The sequence below is a fragment of the Poeciliopsis prolifica genome, unplaced genomic scaffold (genome assembly GCF_027474105.1).
Source record: "Poeciliopsis prolifica strain line A6 unplaced genomic scaffold, Auburn_PproV2 SCAFFOLD057, whole genome shotgun sequence".
In the NCBI taxonomy this organism is placed as follows: Eukaryota; Metazoa; Chordata; class Actinopteri; order Cyprinodontiformes; family Poeciliidae; genus Poeciliopsis; species Poeciliopsis prolifica.
Genome location: NW_026562432.1, coordinates 1,739,421 through 1,759,863, shown reverse-complemented (window position 1 = coordinate 1,759,863; position 20,443 = coordinate 1,739,421). Strand labels below are relative to the sequence as shown.

The 20,443-nt window shown below is 39.7% G+C and overlaps 2 protein-coding genes across 8 annotated transcripts in view; one reads left to right on the top strand and one right to left on the bottom strand.

Moving 5' to 3' along the window:
* Positions 1-2,772: 2,772 nt before the first annotated feature.
* Positions 2,773-20,443, bottom strand: part of mtss1lb (MTSS I-BAR domain containing 2b) — a 72,971-nt gene continuing 55,300 nt past the window's right edge. For 3 of the 5 annotated variants that reach the window (XM_055060017.1, XM_055060018.1, XM_055060019.1), the window contains exons 11-15: positions 19,798-19,872; positions 16,062-16,217; positions 15,434-15,616; positions 14,244-14,409; positions 2,773-12,180 (exon numbers count right to left, since the gene is read on the bottom strand). In XM_055060017.1, coding sequence (XP_054915992.1) covers positions 11,312-12,180; positions 14,244-14,409; positions 15,434-15,616; positions 16,062-16,217; positions 19,798-19,872 — 1,449 coding nt within the window. In that variant the 3' untranslated portion in view covers positions 2,773-11,311. The remainder of the gene's footprint in view (positions 12,181-14,243; positions 14,410-15,433; positions 15,617-16,061; positions 16,218-19,797; positions 19,873-20,443) is intronic. The other 2 variants (XM_055060020.1, XM_055060021.1) reach the window with 1 other exon arrangement.
* Positions 19,175-20,443, top strand: part of LOC129379309 (flagellar attachment zone protein 1-like) — a 34,038-nt gene continuing 32,769 nt past the window's right edge. For all 3 annotated transcript variants that reach the window (XR_008608160.1, XR_008608159.1, XM_055060022.1), the window contains exon 1: positions 19,175-19,645. The gene's annotated coding sequence lies outside the window, so the exon portion shown is untranslated. The remainder of the gene's footprint in view (positions 19,646-20,443) is intronic.

The window sequence follows — 20,443 nt, the reverse complement described above, 5'->3', positions numbered from 1 at the left end:
ATACTAAATGCTGTACAGTGTCTTAGGACAGCTGTACAGCATTCACATGTTTTTAGATGTGACAGTGGTTTTGTGACAGTCACACAGCTTCAAACTTTGTCATTCAATGGAACAGACGATGTCTCTCCCTTCATATACATCCCAGCTTCCTGTATGCACAGATACATTCAGGGACAAACACAAGGCGCAGTGCCTCACTCTCAATTTTGAAGCTGCCGACTTCGAATGCAGAACGTCTTCCTTCAGATTAATTGTGCCCCATACACTTTTAATTAAATGTCTTTGTGTGGTTCGATGCTGGTGATGTGGGAGTAGGTGTTAAGTACAAGAAGTGTGTCCTTGTTCTGTCTTTGACGTTTAATCAAAACCAGCCAACAGGATTTGGTGGAGCAAACCCAGAGATGATTCAGTGATTGTCAGCAGACGATAGCCGGTAGCATCTCTTGTGATGGAAACCGATCAGTAACCTGCAGAAAAACCTAATAAAGGGTAATGAAAAGCCCACTGTGTGTGTGAGACGCTCGACTCGCTTGCTCTGAATGGAGGATTTTGTTTTATTATTTTTATTCATAGAATTACACATTTTCATTTTCTAAACAAAAAAAATAATAATCAAATTGAGGACGTCCTTGTGTTTCTGGAGGATGTGAAGCCTGGTTGCCTGGATCTGTGGTGAGCATCGAACTTCCTTTGCCTCCGGTGTGTTGTAGGGAAAGACTTGGGCGCCCCCTGTGGGCAAACATAAAAACTGCCTCATTATACCTATTTCACATTTTCTCTCTTGAATCAGGAGAGAAAGTTGATTTTACGATTTGTCCTGGATGAAGAACTGAAATATTACGTTTGTAAATGGGATAATAATAAACATTGTTCATCTTCAAGTTTACTTGATTCTCAAAGTTGTGCTACAGCCTCTTCATATTGCTACTATTGAGCAAGCTTGATTTTCTTTAAATATTAAAACATATTAAAGATTATAAAGATTAAATCCTAAATCAAAGTCTGTTCTTCACTAAACCTGGAGAAAGCAACCTTTTCCAAAGAAACTGATGGTTTGTTAAAATATGGTTATTATTATTCTCAAATTGATTCCATGTTTCTTTTTTCTTCCAACAGCTAATTAGTCGTATTTTGGCACAAGAGCTAATCTGTGAATTTCAATTGAGCTTTCTAGTGTTTCCAGCTCTGCTTCTTGTAAACAAACTTATTCCAAAAAAGCATAAAAGCCCATTTATCATCATCAGTAGCTTCATCAGGGGCATCTGCATTTGCCGAGTTGCCTTCATGAAAACATTTAATTATCAGAGAAACGTTGAGATGAAGTAACAGAAAATTCATTGTTCCTTCTTTGAAAACACTTCTGTCGCCATATGTTTCATTCCACTGCAGCATCCTTAATCTCAGAAATGTCTCCATCTGTTTCAAGGTCGTTGATGTTGATGGTGCCGTGGTAACGGAGGAGGGAGGAAAAAACATACGTCACAACAAGGTCAAAGCAGTTTGGGGCTTTTTATTATAGTTTAGTTTCATTTCATTGTGATTTGTTCTCTGTCTAATTCAGTGAGTATTAATTTAATTTTAGAGTGTGATTTACTGGTTTCTATTAGTTAAATATTGTTTAGTTTTCATTAGTTATAGAAGTAGTTTTAGGTTTTTTCATACTAAATTAAACAAAGTATTGTTTAGTACTTATTCTTCAATTGATTATGTAATGAATTCTCAACAGAAGATTCTATTTTCAAATAAAATGTTTTCAGTTTTTCTCGAAGTACAACTGACTCTAGTTTTCTCCCAACTTCTCCTGTCGCCATTTTGCGGACTAGCGTAGCGCCACCAGAGGGATTGTTGATATGGGGGAAAAATCACTTTCAATCAGTTCTCATCAGTTCAAAAGACTAATGGATATATTCATAAACATGAAAATAAAGATTATTATATCTATAATTTCAGTGTAAATGCATGACATGGTTCTAGTTAGCTATAGTGTTTCCCTTTTAATTACTGTTTTTATTTATTTCAGTGAATTTTTTTTTCAATTTCAGTTCTTATTATTTCATAGGTTTTATTTATCTATGATAACTTTGTATTACTGGACCTGGGCAGCTCTTAGTGTTGCTCTATAAAAGGTGCATAAATTTGTCTTGTTTTATCAGAAGTGAGGAGCTTTTACAAGCCATTATTAAAGGTACTTTCGATATTTTTTAGCTGTCAGTCTTCAGTATTAAAGTAACATGCTGACTCTAAAATAAAACCCGGGTCTGAAATGTCATAAAATATCTAGAATAAGACGTGTATGTGAGCTGCAGAGGTGTGAAAACAGGAACAACAGAGTTCATAGTTTCAACTGTGTTACGTTTTATTTCTATTCTTTTCTGCAACAGTGATAACGCTAACAACATTTTGTTCAACATTTGCTTTGCTGTAGCCCAGGCATACACACACACACTCTCACACCCACACACATACGCACACACTTCCTTCACCAATGTATAAAACAAACTAGTATCTACAACGTCTGAATCCGATTTATACCGTAGGGAGTAATCTGATTCTTTGACTCAAACGGACACCAAGACGCCACACACACACACACACACACACACACACACACACACACCCCCACACACACACACACACCACACACACACACACACACACACACACACCCCCACACACACACACACACACACACACACACACACACTACTGCTAGACAGTTTAGGAGCTTTGCTGTGGATCACTGAATGATAGGACCAGTTCTACACAGCAGCACACAGTTTAAGTACAACTTTTATTAATACTGGAATCATCACAGTGCGTTTTGTTACATTAGCAGTGACTGAACAGAAAAAGGGTCACTTTTACAAAAAAAGGAAGACAGGAAAAATAAAAGTTTATATCAGTGACGAAGAGAAAAACAACCTTAGAAATCAATGAACAATAAATTAAAAGGAACATCAGAGGAAACTCAGGGAGACAAAACTACAGCCACTACTGGAGGGTAAGAAGGAGGTTAAATGATCGGGTGGAAACATCGAGTAAGCAGGTTTTCACTCGGGTCACAGTGTTCAGCGTGAACTAAGCGGCCCCCGTAGAAAATGTCTCCATGGCGACTTGGGCACAGATTTCTCTAAAGAGTTCAGATCTTCTCATCTTTCAAGAAGAAAGAAGAGAGCAAGAGTGACTACTGAGACGTTGAGTAAAGACAGTAAGACATTCACTTTAGTTACAGCGACAGTGGCACCTGGAGGCCCATTTGGCTACTTGGTTGTGGATGTTTGATGGGAACTTGCAGAGCGTTACATCATGAGCCCCCTAGAGGACATCAGTGAACCCTTATGCGGCCACTGAGGATCTACCTTTGTCATGTTCACTTCAAATGAGTGTCTAGCAGTGTGCATGTGTGTGTGTGTGTGTGTGTGTTGGGTTTGTTGAGTATGGGACTTCAAGAAGGATTGACAGATTGTGTGTGGGAAGTGAAAAGGAAGAACAGTAGGGGTTTTAACCACATGTCCTTGTGGAGCATAAAAACTCTTTCTCTCTCTCACACACACACACACACGCATACGCGCACAGCATTTTATATAGCTTAGGCAGATGGCTTAAGAAGCAGGAAGTGTCCAACAATTTCATGATGCTTCTTTTAGTCTCAGTCAGAACACAAAGCGACCTGCAGGATTTTGGACAAGCGCTGTAACGTCTTCATTTGGACGAGACACGTAAGGAGCAACGTCGCTTTCAAAATGTACTTCCACACGTTTGTGTATTCATGAAACCCACAAATTATCGGACACAAATGTTGTCCTGTCAGATCTTCTGTAGTTGAGTTCCTCACAGCAGAAATCTTTTAGCAACCTAAAAGTCTCTTATTGCATGAGGGAGGAGGGAAGCTGGAGATGGAGGGATGTGTTCATCTCATGGCAAATCTCAGCTACTGTAGCTTTAATCTAGAAAAATCTAATAAAACCTCCTTCAGTTCAGGAGGGTCTACGGGGAAAACACTGGATGAAGAACGCAGGGTGTAATCAGAAATGCTAGAGCTGAACAAGAGGCCTGTTGGAGCCACAGGACCAGGCGCTCTGCACTGTGTTAATTAACCCTCACAAAATAGTTTTCTCTTATTTAAACAATACTATTGTGAAGTAGTCGTGGCTGCAAATATGTTAAATAACAGACATAAAGGAAGAAGAGTTCAGATCATTAGATCAGATGCCTGATCAAATTTGATTTGTTTCGGGGTTATGGGGGAACTCAACCCTCGTTAGGTAGGAACCACATCAGGGCAGGAAAGATCAGGGCAAACCTAACTATGTCATAGTTGGCAAAGTAGCAGTTTTTTTTTTAAATTTTTATTACATTTTGGGTGTCATGTGGTCTGATAACAGCATTCTCTCTTTCAACATGTGGACGAGGCAGATAGAAGTAATTTCATTGTTATTCCAGTGTTTCAGGAGAGCGGCCGTTTTTATCATTTGCAGGTATTAATAGCAGCCAGGATCAATAAAATGAAACAATTCACTTTAAGTCCTGCAGTATGTTTTAGTGCTGGATTTGGTTGGAGATCGATTGAAAGTTTCCATGTCAACATGTGAAATAAACTAAAACCAGTGGCGGTTAACCCAGCGATTGCAAAATGTAATTTAATTAATTAAAATGACTAATTATCAGTCAACAATAGATATTTGGACGTTGAAGCTTCTCAGAGTTGAGCAGCATGCATTGCTGCTTGCACTTTTGAGTTTTGTTTTTTTTTTCAGCATGGAAGCTCACGGAAAAAAAAACAAAACAACAAAAAACAATCATATTAAGTTGTTTTTGGTCTGCTGCCAAGAAACGTCTCAAAAAACCTGATCAAAATTAATTAAAATGTAATCTAGCATAGAGATAGAGCATTAGGCGTCCATCTGCTTGCCTGGAAAACGGCTCCCGTTAGCACATCCACCAGGGAGACGTTTCCCCCGTTAGCAATTCCAACTCATACAACAGTCCACCCAGGACGCAGCACAGGCCCACAGTTTGCACCTGTGCACGCATGCAAACCAACAGGAAGTTAATAGATATAAAGGGGATTGGTGAGGAATGAATGAGAAGGGAAAATAAACTGAGCACTAAGCGAGCATCCGCAGAGGACCGAGGTGGAAATTAAGATTTCATCAGAATTATTTTTCATTAGCTTTAATAGACTGAGAGGCACAGAGAGACCAACTACGGTGTTTTGGGGCTCCAGTCAACCACCGTGACAAGCACTGTTTTTTTTTTTTTTTTTTTTTTTACTTGTCTGCTGCTGTACGGAAGAGATGAAGGCTCAGAAAATGGCGAGAGGTTACGAGATGAAAACCTCAACATGGCGGAAAAGAAACATATCTGCCTGCTTTAGCTTGCCAAAGAGTGCAAAGAGCAATTTGAGAGCGAATGCAGAGTACATGGGGCCATGTGGGAACATGCATGTTGGCACAAAATTCATTTATGTTCCTTCCTATGTACAGACACGCTGCAGCTTTGCCCGTCTTCTGGTTGGCTTGCTGTTATTTGCATAGCGACTCAGAAAATGACAAAACTGGAGCAAAAATCAATTTAGTATGTTGGCACAGGCAGTTCAACACAAAATAATCCATCAAAGTAAAACGTGATTTCCTTGGATTCCCTGCTGGTAGGGCTGTATTGAGATCTTATGGAATAAAAACCTGCGATATTACACCAACATGTCTGTCATTACAGTCTGGCTGTGTAAACATTATCCAGTTAACCACATCTGGATAAGTAGGTTTATTTTATTATGTAAAATGAGCCTTCTATTTTGTATGACACTTTTAATTTGAAGCACTAGAGAATAAAGTTATTGAGCTATATTGTGTTTGACAAAGTGGGGGAAAACCTAGAGCTGGTTGGGTTGACCAGCCCACTTGGTTACATCAGCACTGCTCTACTTTTAAATAATTCCTGACAGCATTTTGGATAATTCAAAGAAAATAAAACACTAGAGACAAAGTGACAGATTAAGTCCCCAAACCAGCTTTAGCAGGTCAAGAAATCTTCAGCCAGTAGTTGGTAAATCCCCTGCTCTATTTTTTTTTCCACTCATTGGATCAGGAAAATAATAATGTTACATTTCCGATCTAATAATGGAAGCAGGCCGAGCTGGAGCCTCCACAATGTGGTGAAGCTGCATGAAGTTAGCCTGAATGTTCACTGTGTCTTCAGTGAAACTATTATTCTGAGAGTTAAATCGATTATGAGGTGTCATCAGTTCCTTTTGAAACACATTAGTACTTTTAATTGGAATTAAAGTTGTTTATTACTCCTTCACGAACAACATACAAATGTGTTGCTAGCGCTGCAAGAACACCAACACTGGCTGACCATGAGCTGCTAACAGTTTGCTTCTTGTCAGGGATAAAATAAAGGGCTGTTTAGTTAAACAGGACAAACAGTCTAATGAATCCAGGCTATGTTCACTCAGTTCTACTTTACATTTTATTTTTCAGATTATTTAGAGCACTAATTTGTCAGTTAGGTTAAAAAAAAAGAGCAGCTTTAAAATGAGATCATCTCGCCTCATTTAATATTTCAAGAGAAAAGTGAGTGCTCGTCTTTTTAAACCAGATCCCTGTGAAAAATGACAAAATCAAAACAGTTTTGCGAATGAGTCATTTGTAAGTTCGTAAAAAGCAAATAAATATGTAACACTTAATTTTTTTATATGGATTCTTCCCCTCGGTTTTTAGGTGGAAACATTTAGCAGACACTGCAGGAGCTTAAAGAAATGTTCAAATCAAAACTTTCCACTGTGGAAGAACTTTCAGAGGATAATGATAATTATACAGAGAGAAGAAAAGTGGTGTTTTAATAGATCAAACCCACAGTGAAAGACCATTGTAAATGGAAATTCAGGTAAACAGAAGTTAAATTGCTGGCCTCTGATTTCCACTGGGTACTTATTGAAGTTTAACTCTGAAGCTCTGGGACTGATGTGGACTTTATCTCTGCAGTACATCCATCAAAAGCATCTAGATGTGTAGCGACAGATAATCTAAATACATGAAAAAAACCCATCTTTGCCTAAAATGAGATGTACATTGTGTAAATGGAATCAATCTGTCCTGGCTTTCATTCTCTCATTTAGTTGTCTCACAGCAGCAAAGTGGGATAAAAACACACACACTGTAAAAAAGGCATTAAAATAAAAGCAATAGGGGAAAAACTCCTGGAAGAATTATTTGCTACTAATTTCCAAAATGCAAAGGAACCTCAGGAATGCGTAAGAAAAAAAGTAAATGAGTGCTCATATTAATGCTTATGTTCAGATCACTGCTGGAGACATGTGCAGACATGGTGATGAAAAGTTTATTAGCCTAGAGATTGACAGACAGCCAAGGACACATCCAAACACACACTCAGTCTCAGCGCCTTACATCCACATGTCACACAGCTCAGTTAGTTTGTGTTACAACTGGACTTTTTACCTCCTATTTTTACAATAATTAAAGCAAGATCTAGTATTCCAACAGTACCAGTAGAAGGCAAAAATAAAATAATTTGTTATTTTTTAAAGTAAACTAATGAGATATTTTCTAACAACCCTTTACACCAGATCTGTGCTCCGGATTCAATTTTAGAAGTACAGCACATACAGTTACATACGTATCGTATGAACAGGCAGTGAAATGCTCATTCCACACATCTTTTCCTCTTCCTGTCAACGTTAACAGACTCATCCGTGTCCTCCCAAACAGGCTCCACCTATTCTCAAATCTAAAAGATCAACCTTTCATAATGTTTTGTCCTGAGCTTAACCAAAGGATTGGCACAAAACTAAGCCTAAATGTGCTCGGTGCCTTGTTAGTTTGTTTGCTTTTTTTTCTTTCTTTACGTTTGATCTTTTCCATTGAGCACTGAGAATTTATATGATGCCAACACTTTCTCATGTCTCATCTGGAAAACACTTTGGCCAACTTTCTTGCACTCTTAATTATAAAAAATAGCAAAGTAAATAGTTTTTCAATACTTCAGCTTTGACAAAAGTCTCATTCATTAGAGATGACCTTTAAAGTATCCACACCCCTGTTTAATTTAGATCTTTTTTTTATTTATTTAATCAAAAGTTTTTTTCTGATAGCAAATGTAACAGACAGTTGGGAGCATGGCTAGCTAAAACGCACCAACCCTACGCGCTAATCATAAACTGCAGTTTCGCTACCAGTACAGCATCTACACCAGCACAGTAGCAGAGGCTAGTGCTAACATGCTAACTTAGCAGACTACAACCCTGGAGCACCAATTTAATTTTAAAAAACGACTTGGGGGTTGATGCCAAAATGTTTTCAAACTTCGCTAAAGTGCTAAACAAAAAAAGAACAAAAAAAATGCTGTTATTAGCACATTAGCTTAAATATGCCTACAAATGTTAAGAGGTGTCTGGAAAGATAAAACAATGTGAAAGAGGTATCATTTTTGAATAACAAATCTATTTTTACTCATTTTATTGAAAAATGGCACAGTAAAAATTATTCATACCCTTATTAATTGCCAGTGGAAAAGAAATTATTAAAATTCCAGCAGTCCAGCAATTTTTATGACTGCTGACCAGATTTTTTCACGCTTCCAATTGTAGATTAAAATGTATCTTTGGAAAGTGTTTGATATTGGAAGGCCTCTTTACCATCACCCTAATCTTTTGCTCCCTCCACAGAATATCTATCAGATTCAAGTTGAGACTCTGGCAGGGCCACAATAAGATGTTAATATTAATTCCAGTTAGAAGTAATATTAATTTCTTTTGTATCTAATTTTTTTTTTTTCTGTCCCAAAGTACCAGCTAACACATGACAGCAAAGCTAACATGTTTAGAAGAAAGCTCTAATACCTTCAACATTTGATGCCTTGGTGTCTAGAACAGTGTCCACATCGAGTATCGGTCTACATGGTAATCATACCACTTTTTCTATTTATAAAATGAAAATATATTTCAGTATTCGAAACTGTTAGCTTTTGAGACATTTCTGTCTAACTTTCTATCAGAAACAAACTCTTTGGTTGACTGGGACTAATGTGAAATCTGAATCTGCCAAAGGTGTGAATAATTAGAGGTTCATCCTTACTTCGTTTTTAAGAGTGACTGTGTAATTACACTGCAGTGTTTAGCATTGAGGAACATAAGTGACCCAGGTTCTGTTTTAAGATAGGGCTGGTTCAAAGCTTGAGTGTTTCATCCACGAGCTGATATTTTTGTGTTGCGTTTGTGAGCTCATGGAAAACTTTCAGCATTCTGGAGATCAGGTCCTACAGCTTCTCTATGGTGTCAACATCATGAGATCAATTGAATTTTGAATGACTGTTGTACTCGTTTAACTTTTTTCAGGTTTTATTCCCACCAAATTCCAATCAAGTTTGGCTAATTCTTTTTACTTGCACTCAAATGAAAAACATAAAGTGACGTGCATTTCCTGAGATGGTGCTTTAATTGTTCCACTCGATGTGCTTTACAGTTTCAGAAGTACTTTTCCATTTTAAAAGTCGGCAGATTTACATCTAGTTTTAAGGTAAAAGACAAAAAAAAAAAAAACTGAAAAAAAAACTCAACTTAATAAAAATAAAAATAAATCTCATCTGGATGTTTTAGGCCTAAAACATATTTAAAAAAAAAAATCCTCTCACTCAGCAAAACATTGTATTTTTCCCCCCAGTAAGTCTTCAAACCTTAAAATACCTGTTCAGGCAAAAACTCTTCAATGTCAGTCCCATCCCGCCTCCCGCCTTAAAACCTGATCCATCTTCAGAAAATATTCATACATTTTCTCATTTAAGCAATCGCTCCAGTGCCAGCAGTCTTCTTCACATCCTCTTTACCTCTCCCTGCCTTCTTCTACTTTAATGTATTAAATCATCTCCTTAGGACACAGTCATTGTTTTCACTCCTTTTCCCCCTCCAGCACCCTTCCACACATACAGCATGACTACAGCAACATCTACTGGCTATTGTACAGACTCTACTCTCATCAAAGTGCTTACAGTTTTTCTTTTTTCAATTTTTTTTTGTCATCCACTTCATTTAATAGAAAGAAACTGGGACAGAGCGAGATAAAGAGAGAGAGGTGCATGAAAAACCCATGAATTCACAGTCGATGTGTAATTTAGCATTCCTGATGATTGCCTGAATGGGACAAAGGAGAATCTGCAATCCTCCGAATCCAACCGTTTCCTCGAAACGAGAAAATAAAACACATTTATTGCTCCATTTCTGATTTCACTTTTTTTTTCTTTGTTTGTTTGTTTTTGTTATTTTTTTTTTCTCTCTGCATCTAGAAAATATATATGAATATATCTATAGGCCTGGAATAGGTCTCAGAACTTCCCGTACAGTGGTAACAAGGTAAACGACGTCACGATATAAACGAGAAAATACGCACACGACACAGGAGAAAAAGAAAAAAATAAAGATAAAAGCCCTGCCCTCGTTGGGTAACCGGCTGTCCCGCAGCAGAGCTCTACCCATCCCCTCTCTCACACACACACACAATCAACCACATATACCCACACACTCCATTTTACATTTTCTGAGATGCATACGGATGTATGCAGAAAGAGAGCGAGAGAGGGGAAGGAGCAACAAGTACGGCTCAATGCCAACACCTTTTTTTCCTTTTTTTTTTTTTTTTACATCAGCGTGAACCAGAGTGGGCCTCTGGTTTGTTAGCTCCCCGTACTCGTGCCAAGCAGTTCGATGGCCTTTTCAGCACAGCGCACCGTTGTCCAGACGACCTGGCTTCAGCTGAAGCCAGTTGCGATACGATCCGAGTCCCCCACCTCTCTGTCTCTCTCTGGTCCTCATCAGCCCCCTTCCGTCAGTCTTTCAAGTTGGATCGGCCAGCTGGGCTAGTCGGACAACAGGACAGGGAAACGGGTTCAAACAGAACAGAACCCAGCGCTCTTCTCTCTTTGCCTCCATTTATTTTCAAAATCACTTTTCCTGTGAGTCGTTCCGTCCCTGTCTGACGGTGTATAGAAGACAAACATGCGTCCAACACACAATAGTTATAGCGGCCTGCTAGGTCAACATGAAGTATTTCACTTGTACTCGTCAGCATCGGTTATGATTACTTATGTTATTGTTATATTAGACTGTATATCATTTACTCTAAAGGTGTCTTTAAACATTTTCTTTATGGACATTTTTTTTTCCATTTTTATTCTTCCTCTGTTATGTTATAGCTTTTCCAACATGGTTATGTTTTCGTGTACTCACTAGGTGGCTGGGTACTACCACACCAACAATTGACCTATTGACTGACAACCCTTCGCATTTCTCTGCTGATCACAATATACGGGGGGCTGAGCGGTCGTTGGAGACCGTTTTACGAAGGCGAACTCCTCTCCTGATCGTGGTCAGCATGTCTCCAGACCCCTCGGCCCCTTCCATCTGAGTTTCGCTCGGGCCACCTGGCGTTGGGGTCGGGTCATCTGGGAGAGCGGGGAAAGGGAACTGACCCTCACCGAGGGCGTGCGCGCTCGCTACCAACTCGCCGATCTTCTCCACCAAGCTGTGCCGGTTGGCCGCGATCATCTGCTCCTCCTCTGATCCGGCTGCTGAGCCTGACACCATGCAGTGCTGCTGGGCATAGACCTCCAGCGCTGCCCCGGAGCCCCAGGCAGTGTTGGGCAGGCTGAGGCGCTTCGGTGATGCCTTCACATAATCGAGCCCTCCTTGGCCGTCCTCAGAGCCGGTGAAGAACACACACTCTTCACTTCCCACTCTGACGGGGACGCTGCCTCCTTGCCCTCCCCCCGCGTATCCACCTGCACCAGGTGAATGTGAGTCCGCGGGAACAATGGGTGTTTTGACAGGCACAATGGGTGGTCGGATAGGGATGGGCCCCGCACTGGACAGTGTACGCCGCACCCCCGGTTTGGTTGATGGGGTTCGACGGATAGTAGCGGTGCCCGGAGTCCCTGGTCCTCCTCCTCCTCCAGCGCCACCTGGCTGTCCAGGTATCCCTTGAACTCCTGGACCAAGAACACCACTGGGCAGACCAGCTGTACTGGCTGGCCTTTTGGTCTGGATCATGCGCCTGTAGTTCTGGGCAATGTTGGAATGGCGAGGAATTGTAGAAGACTTGTCAAACTCTGCCTGTCCATCTGGGCCTTCGGTATCTCCGTTTACAGAGTAGCAGTCGTAATCTGAACCTGTTATTGGTATGACAGAAAAAGAGAAAATTATGAAATTTTATGTTATTCAGTATTTCTGGTCCCCCGGAATTGGTGCTCCTCCAGACCCCTGATACGTTAAGTTTGGCCATCTTTCCCACTGTAAAGTCCCCCAGTCACCCTATCGTCACCCAGGAATCTGAGGCTACACAAATTTTACTTGTCTGGTGGTTAGTTCCTAATCAAAGGGTGAAACAAACAGAGCAATGGGTAAGGAAGAGAATCAGTAAAACCAGAGCAGAGGAAAGAAATTCACATAAACACTTGTTTGGGGGAGAGAAAAATGTTAATTCTTTTACTTTTTTTTTTTTTTACCAGTGTTTCACTGAGAAGTGGCTCAGATAATGAGCTTAGCAGATGTGCAGTTTGCTAATTCCTGCTGGCTAGTGTGAAGGAGCTGAGTGGAGGAGACCTAGGCAAGGGCTGATCTGTGAGGCTGAAGTTTGGGAACTGCATCTCTGAGGAGGAGCTTCGTCCTGGAAGGCGGAGCTTGGTCCAGCCAGGTGTTTTGCACAGCTGAAGGGTTGCCATGGAGGTTAAAGGATTTCTCAAACAAGCACAAAAGAATCAGGGTAACATTCCAGGCATGTTTTTGATGAGGAAATAACATAACTTGATGTACATGTAACATCATGACATTGATTTTACATAATACTGCTCCTTAAAACTTTTCTACCTATTTTTATCATTCTACAGTCATGCATTTCTGTTGTTCTTGCCATTTTATGTAAACAAACACAAACTAGTGAAGCAGAAGGGAAATAATGCAAACTTTTTAACGCTTATATGAATAAAGATCTTATGAAATATTACGCCTGTCTTCAGCCCCGGTGAGTCAGTGCCACAATCACAATTATAGCAGAAAGTCTTAGTTTTATTTTGGCACCTTGTTCCCCAAATCTTCTCTTTGCTAAGTAGCTCAAATTCAGTCCAGATTGCATGGAGATTATCTATTCACAGAAATTTAGTCTCAGATTTGAATCGAGCAGTTAACTGACTGGAACAGAACAGAAATCCATTGTAAATTTTGCTGTATCTTCAAGGTCTCTATCTTTTTGTGACATGGAGCAAAAAAATGCTAAAAGACAAAGAAAAAGGGTTTCAGCTTGAAGAACTTGCGTCACTTTTTGTCATTCTTGGTGTATTTAGTTAAAAAAAGTCCAAAGTCTGCTTTTGAGTAAAAGTGAGTCAACAAACGTATTCCTGTTTAATATGGGATTTAAAAAAATGTTCTTTTTTAAATCTTTTAATTTGTTTGTAATAATTTAAAAATAAAAACAGTTCCATCTGTTTGAATCACCCGTACTGGCAGGCCAGTATTTTGAAGTTTCAAGATGAGTGCAAGGTTGCATAAATACTGAGAAAAATTTAAACTCAAGTAGAATCCATCATTTAGGTGGCTTCATATGGCAATGGCTTTTATAGATTTTTTTGAGGGATAGTAGTTAAAAGAGGGGCATCATTATTCCAAATACATACCACACTTTTCAGATTTACGCTTATTGCAACTATTGAACGTTTTAGTTTAAAGATGAAAATGTAAATAAATAAAACATCCAAGGGCAACTCATGCCTTTGAGATCCACTATACACAAAGATATGAAACAAAAAATATACTGGAGTTAAAATTCTTAATCACACAGAGGAAGCCATTAAAATAGAGAGGAAGCACACTCATATGGGAATATTATTCAGTTTTATATCGGTGTATTTGTTGCTTTGTTGCCGTCAAGCAAACCATCAGGATCCAGCCGTCAAAAAATATGCCCGCTGCCTGGACTATTAAATGAATAATTCAATTTATCTGTTTTTTGTAACACAGAGGCGAGGGATTCAAGTGAAATTTACTACATAAAATACATTTAAACCACAACAAAACAAAACAAAAAAAAGCAGCTCAGCATTTCTTGATAACATCCACAGAATAGTGAAGATTGTTCAGCAGCTGCTTAGACACTAGCAGAGATGATAAACATTAGTCAGGTGAAAGGTAATAAACGAGGCACGGCGAGATTAAACGCTGCAGCAGAAGAGAGGCTCACCTTGTGAAGGGATGGTGTCCTCGGAGCAGGACGGGGTGGTGGTCTCTGTGCTGTAACCGCTGGAGTACTGCAGGGAGTCCCGGCTGCTCTTCTGCTGCTCCACGCTCAGGCCCCGGGTCAGCACCATGGCCAGGTCACTGGCTGCCGGGGAAACCTCCTCGCCGTGCTGACAACACACAGGAAAATCAGGACTGCCATGTTTTTATTGAATCGTTACGGATGCTTTGGTTCAACCTGAGTCTCTAACACTGTGGTGACGCGGAGAATGCAATAAGAGAATAAAAGAATTTGAGTGGAACTTGACAATTTTATTTAATTATTGTATTTATATTGTGTTTTATTGATGGATGTCACTACTTTTAATATATTCTTTTTATTCCAACAGATTTCATCATTGATTTTTCTACACAATAATATGCTGTTGGTGTGCAGCATTTGTTTGTAAAGTTCTATTTGAATACATTGAGACTGGAAAAAATTAAGTAAAGACAAATGAATCAATCGTTCTTATGAACGGATGTGGGTGTGTAAAAGGTAAATGAAGCTCAATCACTTCCTTTATTTTAAAACATTAGTTTTTTTTTTTAAGTTAAGCTGAGTTTGTTGTTAGAAAACATCACAATTCATAGATACAAATGTAAGTATTTGCTATACAAATTAGTGAAACTAGTAATAATGACTCGTAACTCTGACCACTAGATGTCAGGAAAGTGCTGCCAATGTCCTTAGTGGTATGTGTAGAATATGCATCAACAGGCTTCAGGTAAACATAAAGCTTGACTGTGTGATGGTTGAGATAAATTTGCAAACAAAACTCTGGAAGTGGTTAATGCTATTAGCTTCAGTTCTCATTCAGTAGATTCATCAAAGACGTAAACTTGTTGCACATTCCAACAACTGACCATAGTATCTAGTTTATATACTTTGGATCAACATCATTAGATTCTTTTTCTTTGTTTTCTCTTTCCTTTGGTTTGTTATTTTGTTTGTATTTCCTTTTAATTCATGTAAAGCACCTTGAATTGCCTTGTTGCTGAAAATGTGCTGTATAAATGAAATTACATTTGACATAATATTTATAACAACAAGGCATTTATACACAACAATAAATTTGCATAATTTTTTATATTATTACTTTCTAAATATAACTTATATTTTGGGTCATTCGGCTCACTGCTGCCCAGTGTTACCTTGGCAGCGATGCTAGCAGGTGTCATCCGGAGCCTCTGGCCCTCTTCTGGGTGTGACGCTGTGGCATATCCATGGGAACCCGGCGAGCCCTCACTCTCTCTCAGCCTATCCACCGGCTCCTTTCTTCTCTGGACCGGAGCGGCGGCCGCGGGCTGCTCGTACTGACCTGCTTTGGACCAGTCCTGAACAGTTGAGGGGAATTAGTAAACAGCAGAGTTAGCACAGGAGACCTGTCTGCTGCCCAGCAGTTTGATCCGCTTCGCCTGGATGCTGAGAACATGACCGAGTGTGTGTGTGTTTTGGAGCATTTAAAGGTCATATGACGACAGCTTGTTTTTTGGGGTTTTTTGCTGAGTCATCAGTAGGTATATCACACAACCAGGGAGGCAGGTGAGGGTAAATTAAAAAAAGTAAATAAATAAATAAAAGAAGCATGCATGCACACACAGCAGCCCATGATGAATGTTTTTAGAGAAGCAAAGCAATGAGTGGAAAACAAATCAGGTAAGGAAAATAATAAAGTCATCTGAACTCTGCAGAACATATCCAACTGGAACGGAGGGAAAAGGTGGAACTGGAGGAAAAAAAAAAAAAAAAAAAACAAGGGCAAGTGCATGGGCAACAAACCTTCCACATGGGAACCTTTGATGTGGGAGAGGAGGAGCTGGATCCAGAGGGGCGGATATAGGGTGGGGACGCAGGAACAGGAAGAATGACAGAGAGAGGCCTGGTGGAGCCAGAGTGAGAGAGAGCGGGGCGGAAGGTAACGAAGGACGAGCCAAACTGCGGGATGAGAGACACGGTCATGTCACCAGAGAATGGAAAAGCGGCAGGCAGACATAGCGAGGCAGCCAGCTGTGGAGAACATGAGAATGTAAAGCCGCAGTCACAGACACCCAGCCTGAATCTGACAGGGAGGAAAAGATAACTGGAGGTGATCCTTTGTGAGGGAGGAGGCATGTAGGAGAAAGCCTACAGGGCTCTGCTGCTTCACATGGCATGACTGTGTTAGATGGCGATGGAGTGTGTTAAACAGTTCAACTGTTAAAACTTTGTTTTCAGGATAATTGTAAAAAAAAAAAAAAAAAGAAAAATTGCGTGCCGTGCGTTTGTATTGAGCCTTTTCACGGGACGTCACTCTCTTCAAAACCCCACCCACTCCGCCATGACGGCTGTCAAAACAACCACTGCGCTCCTGTAATGCACATATGTCAGAAAATGTGCACATGTGCTAGCCTAATATCGCTTTTATCAAGTTAATTTCGTGGTAATTAACTTAATAAAATCAAGTGCTGCTCGTTCGACTACAAAAACAAACAAGCATAGAAAGCAAACTTATCATTTTATTGTGCAACGTTTAATAAGGAGTTACGGCAGTGATGGACTCATAACGACGGTCAGCCATCAGTGTGATCATGGATTTACTGAAAACTCTTTTTACAAAGAAGATAAACATTCATATACTTCATAAGTAAGTATGATTAGAAATACATGTAACTTTGCATATGGAGAAGGTACACGGCTAACCATTAGTAACCATGGAAACAATGCCTCACCATGCAGCCTAGCATGTATGGAAAAAAGTGGTTAGCATCTCATTTGAATAAATTTTTAAAGCTGCTCTGGTGTCAGAAAAACGCTGTTTATGTGAAAATAATGATGAGGCGTAAATTCAGCTGGTAATTTGATCAACACATCAGGAGGGAGGATGAGTCGCTTTCTAAGCTAGCTGTTTTAAAACCCACCAACTATGAGCCCCGAACAGGTTTGTTACATTAGCTCGACTCAAACAAGTAGAGGCCTTGAATAAACTGGATGAAGCAACTTTGGAAAACAATTTCAATGGCTCTGTTCAATGGGAGTATCGCATCATGGCGCATCAAATGATTAAGTGATGTAGATGCAGGGAGTCAATTCAAAAGCTCTGATTGGATGGAGAGCATCTATTGCTGCGTTCATAGAGCAGGCGACTGTGACTCATACCCAACTTTTTAAGGCAGTCTGAAGAGTTTGTGCCACTTCCATACATGGTACTAAATGGAGACATTCACAGTCTGAACCGCCGCGTCGCGTTTTGTCTGACTTTTTTTGACTCTAGCCAGGTTTCCATCACCTGGGTTAACATGCGAGGGGTTGGGCTTGGCTTAGGGTTACTAGGTAACAAAATTGTTATGTGACACTTTAGAGGTGTTTGAAATGGGTCAGTTTGCAGACACCGGCAGGACGTTCATTTTTTGTGTGTTTTTTTGCTCCTGGAGTGTTTCTACAAAGGTACAGAAACATGCAAAAGGTGAATTTTTAACTTTTAACATTAAATGCAAAATGCTAATATATTCTGTACAGTTATGTCTGAGTGTGTTTTTTCATCAAATGGCCTTTTCTGAGTCTGTTGTTCACTTAACAATCAATTATTATAGTTGAAGATTATTTCAATCATTCTTTCATAACAATTAATCATTTCAGCCCTTGAGGTCAGTTTTCTCCTGTTGAGGTTGAAGGAGTTCCTGTGCTGTGAATGTTTCTGTGATTTATTTATCTAAGCTAGAAAAGGCAAGATGAATTAAACCGTCACAGATTAAAGCCTTTACTCAGCTCTATCAGTTGTCACATACGCACCAGATAACCGATGCTGTTTGATGTGAATGCAGAAAGATGAAATGTTGAAGCAGATCAGAGAATTTCCCAGACATGAGGAGTCGCATTTCTTTCTTTTATTTCGTTTCATCAAGCACAACTACATCTGTCCAGATGGAGAATGTCACCGTCAAAGATCCCCTCATCATTTAAACAAGAGAAGCCCATCATCTGATGCAAAATAAAAAAAAGAGAGATCCAAAGTTTGTATGATTGTTTTTGTGACTCCCAGAGTGTTTCTGTCACAATGTCCAGGAAGGAGAGCAAACAATTGTGTTTGTCAGTTGAATTAAAGTGGGATCATGGTGGAAACCTGTCATGGGGGAGAACTTTAGTTGTGAAGAAAGCTTTTGCTTCTAATCTTAGCAGAATTTTTTCCTTTCCACCAGTAAATCATCAGTGCAACTTCATTCTACTGCACCTTAAAGAATGTGCTTAAAAAAGAAAACGGCTCTGAAACATGAAAGAAGTTGCAAAATCACATTTTCGGCCGAATTATATGATTTGTATCACAAGCTGATGCACAAAACGCGTCAGATTCATACTCGGCTGTTAGCAGGAAAGGTGGTTTTATTCCAAGCGAAACAAAACAACAGCGGCATTTAAAAGCAAACAGATATTACATTAATTTCAGCCCAGCACTTATGTCTGAAGTGCTTTTCCTTACCACTCTAAAATAAAATCTCTGCAGGAGAAAGCATTAAGCTCTGGGGAAGTCAGTGTCAGGTTTGTGTTACCTTTCAGAAGTCTGCCTCAAGCTGGTTTCACATAACAATAAAATCGCAGAGCTTCCTGCCACCGCTGTGAGTGAAACGTGGCATTTTAACAGCGTGCGCTGCACGGCTCTCACAGCAACTTTTAGAACAGCTACAATTATCACAGTTGTTTCAGCGCCGACAACGCGGCTTTGTTCTCCTGAAAACACGGATGTGAATGAATGGGGAGATGTTTTGGTGAGAAAAGGAAACGGATAACTTTGACAAAGTTCATTTACAGCAGCTGATGATGTGGTGGATTTCTGTAAAGCCCAAGGGTACGGTGGCCCAGAAGGATCAATAACATGTAACAGCAAAAGCCACCACTTTTAAAATAAACTAGGTTTGTCTCCAGGTTTGTCAAAGTAATTGATAACTTGATTTTGTTGAGCAAATGGGTAAAGTTAAACTCGACGTAAAGATTGCTATAAATCTTTCAGATTTCTGAAATTTGGTGTTTTAATTTTTTGGTGTGTTTCAAGGAATTTCTTGTTTTTGTGTGTGTGTGTCAAAATCGATACATACTGTATGGATCCAGTCACATTTGCCCAAGTCGTCTCATCTCTTCCAACAACAGCGCTGCGTCAACATTTAGCACTTATCCTTGAACTTTAAACTCTGCTAACGTGGCGAGTGCAGTGACCCACATTAGCCCACAAGACTCACATATCTGGTGTTTGGCAAACAAATTTTATTACTGTTTGGAAGAACTTCACTTACGAGGCAGGCAGGAAGAAAAGGACATCCAGAAGGATGCCACATGCTATAGCTGTGCTAATGCTACAAGCTACATCACAGATGTTTTGAGAGCAACTATAAAAGGTAAGTAAAGCTCCTCAATCTGAAACTGTTTAAACCCCAGAAGATTTGTCCTGACTTCTAATGACGTTTATGTAGTTTGTTGTTTGTTTCATAAAAATAAATAAATAAAAATAAAAAACAGCCACATTGCACAGCATGGCTGCAGTACTTACAGTAGTGGGGGAGCTGCATTCACTGACTGACTGGCATGTTTCTGAAGCCTCTGATGATGCAGAGCTGGAGGATTTCTGGAATAGAAAGAAAAACATTTTCTTATCTAGTTTACCAGTTCTCAAAACTTGCAGTGCCATAATTCTTTTAATCCTTTTACTTTCAAATTCAATAGTTAAATTTTAATTTATTTTAACTTGTGTTTGCCAGGCATATTTATGGGGACAGAAATACAGAAATACCCGATTTGATATTTAAACTTCTTGTCCATTAGCAAGCTGCAGAAAAACACCATGAGCTAAGTCCTATAGCACAATGTGTCTGACCTCATTTCTAGAAAGGAAAAGTGACATTTTTTGAATCAGTTGGTCACAAGACAAGGTATTTATTAACATTTGTTTGACAGGAGTGTTTGGTTTGGAAATTTGTTGACAGTCCCTGAGTGAACCTCCGAGTGCTTGAGGAGGGAACTTGAGAACGGCTGGTCGAAATTAGCGTTCATTAATCGGATCAACCTGAAGCTAATCACCGCTTGATCAGCGGATATTGGGATATCCAGTATCCAACTTGAAACGGTAACACAATAAAAACACCGGAATAAAGTTTGTTTCGGTCAATGGCCTGTAAAGATGGCACTGAGCGACTGCG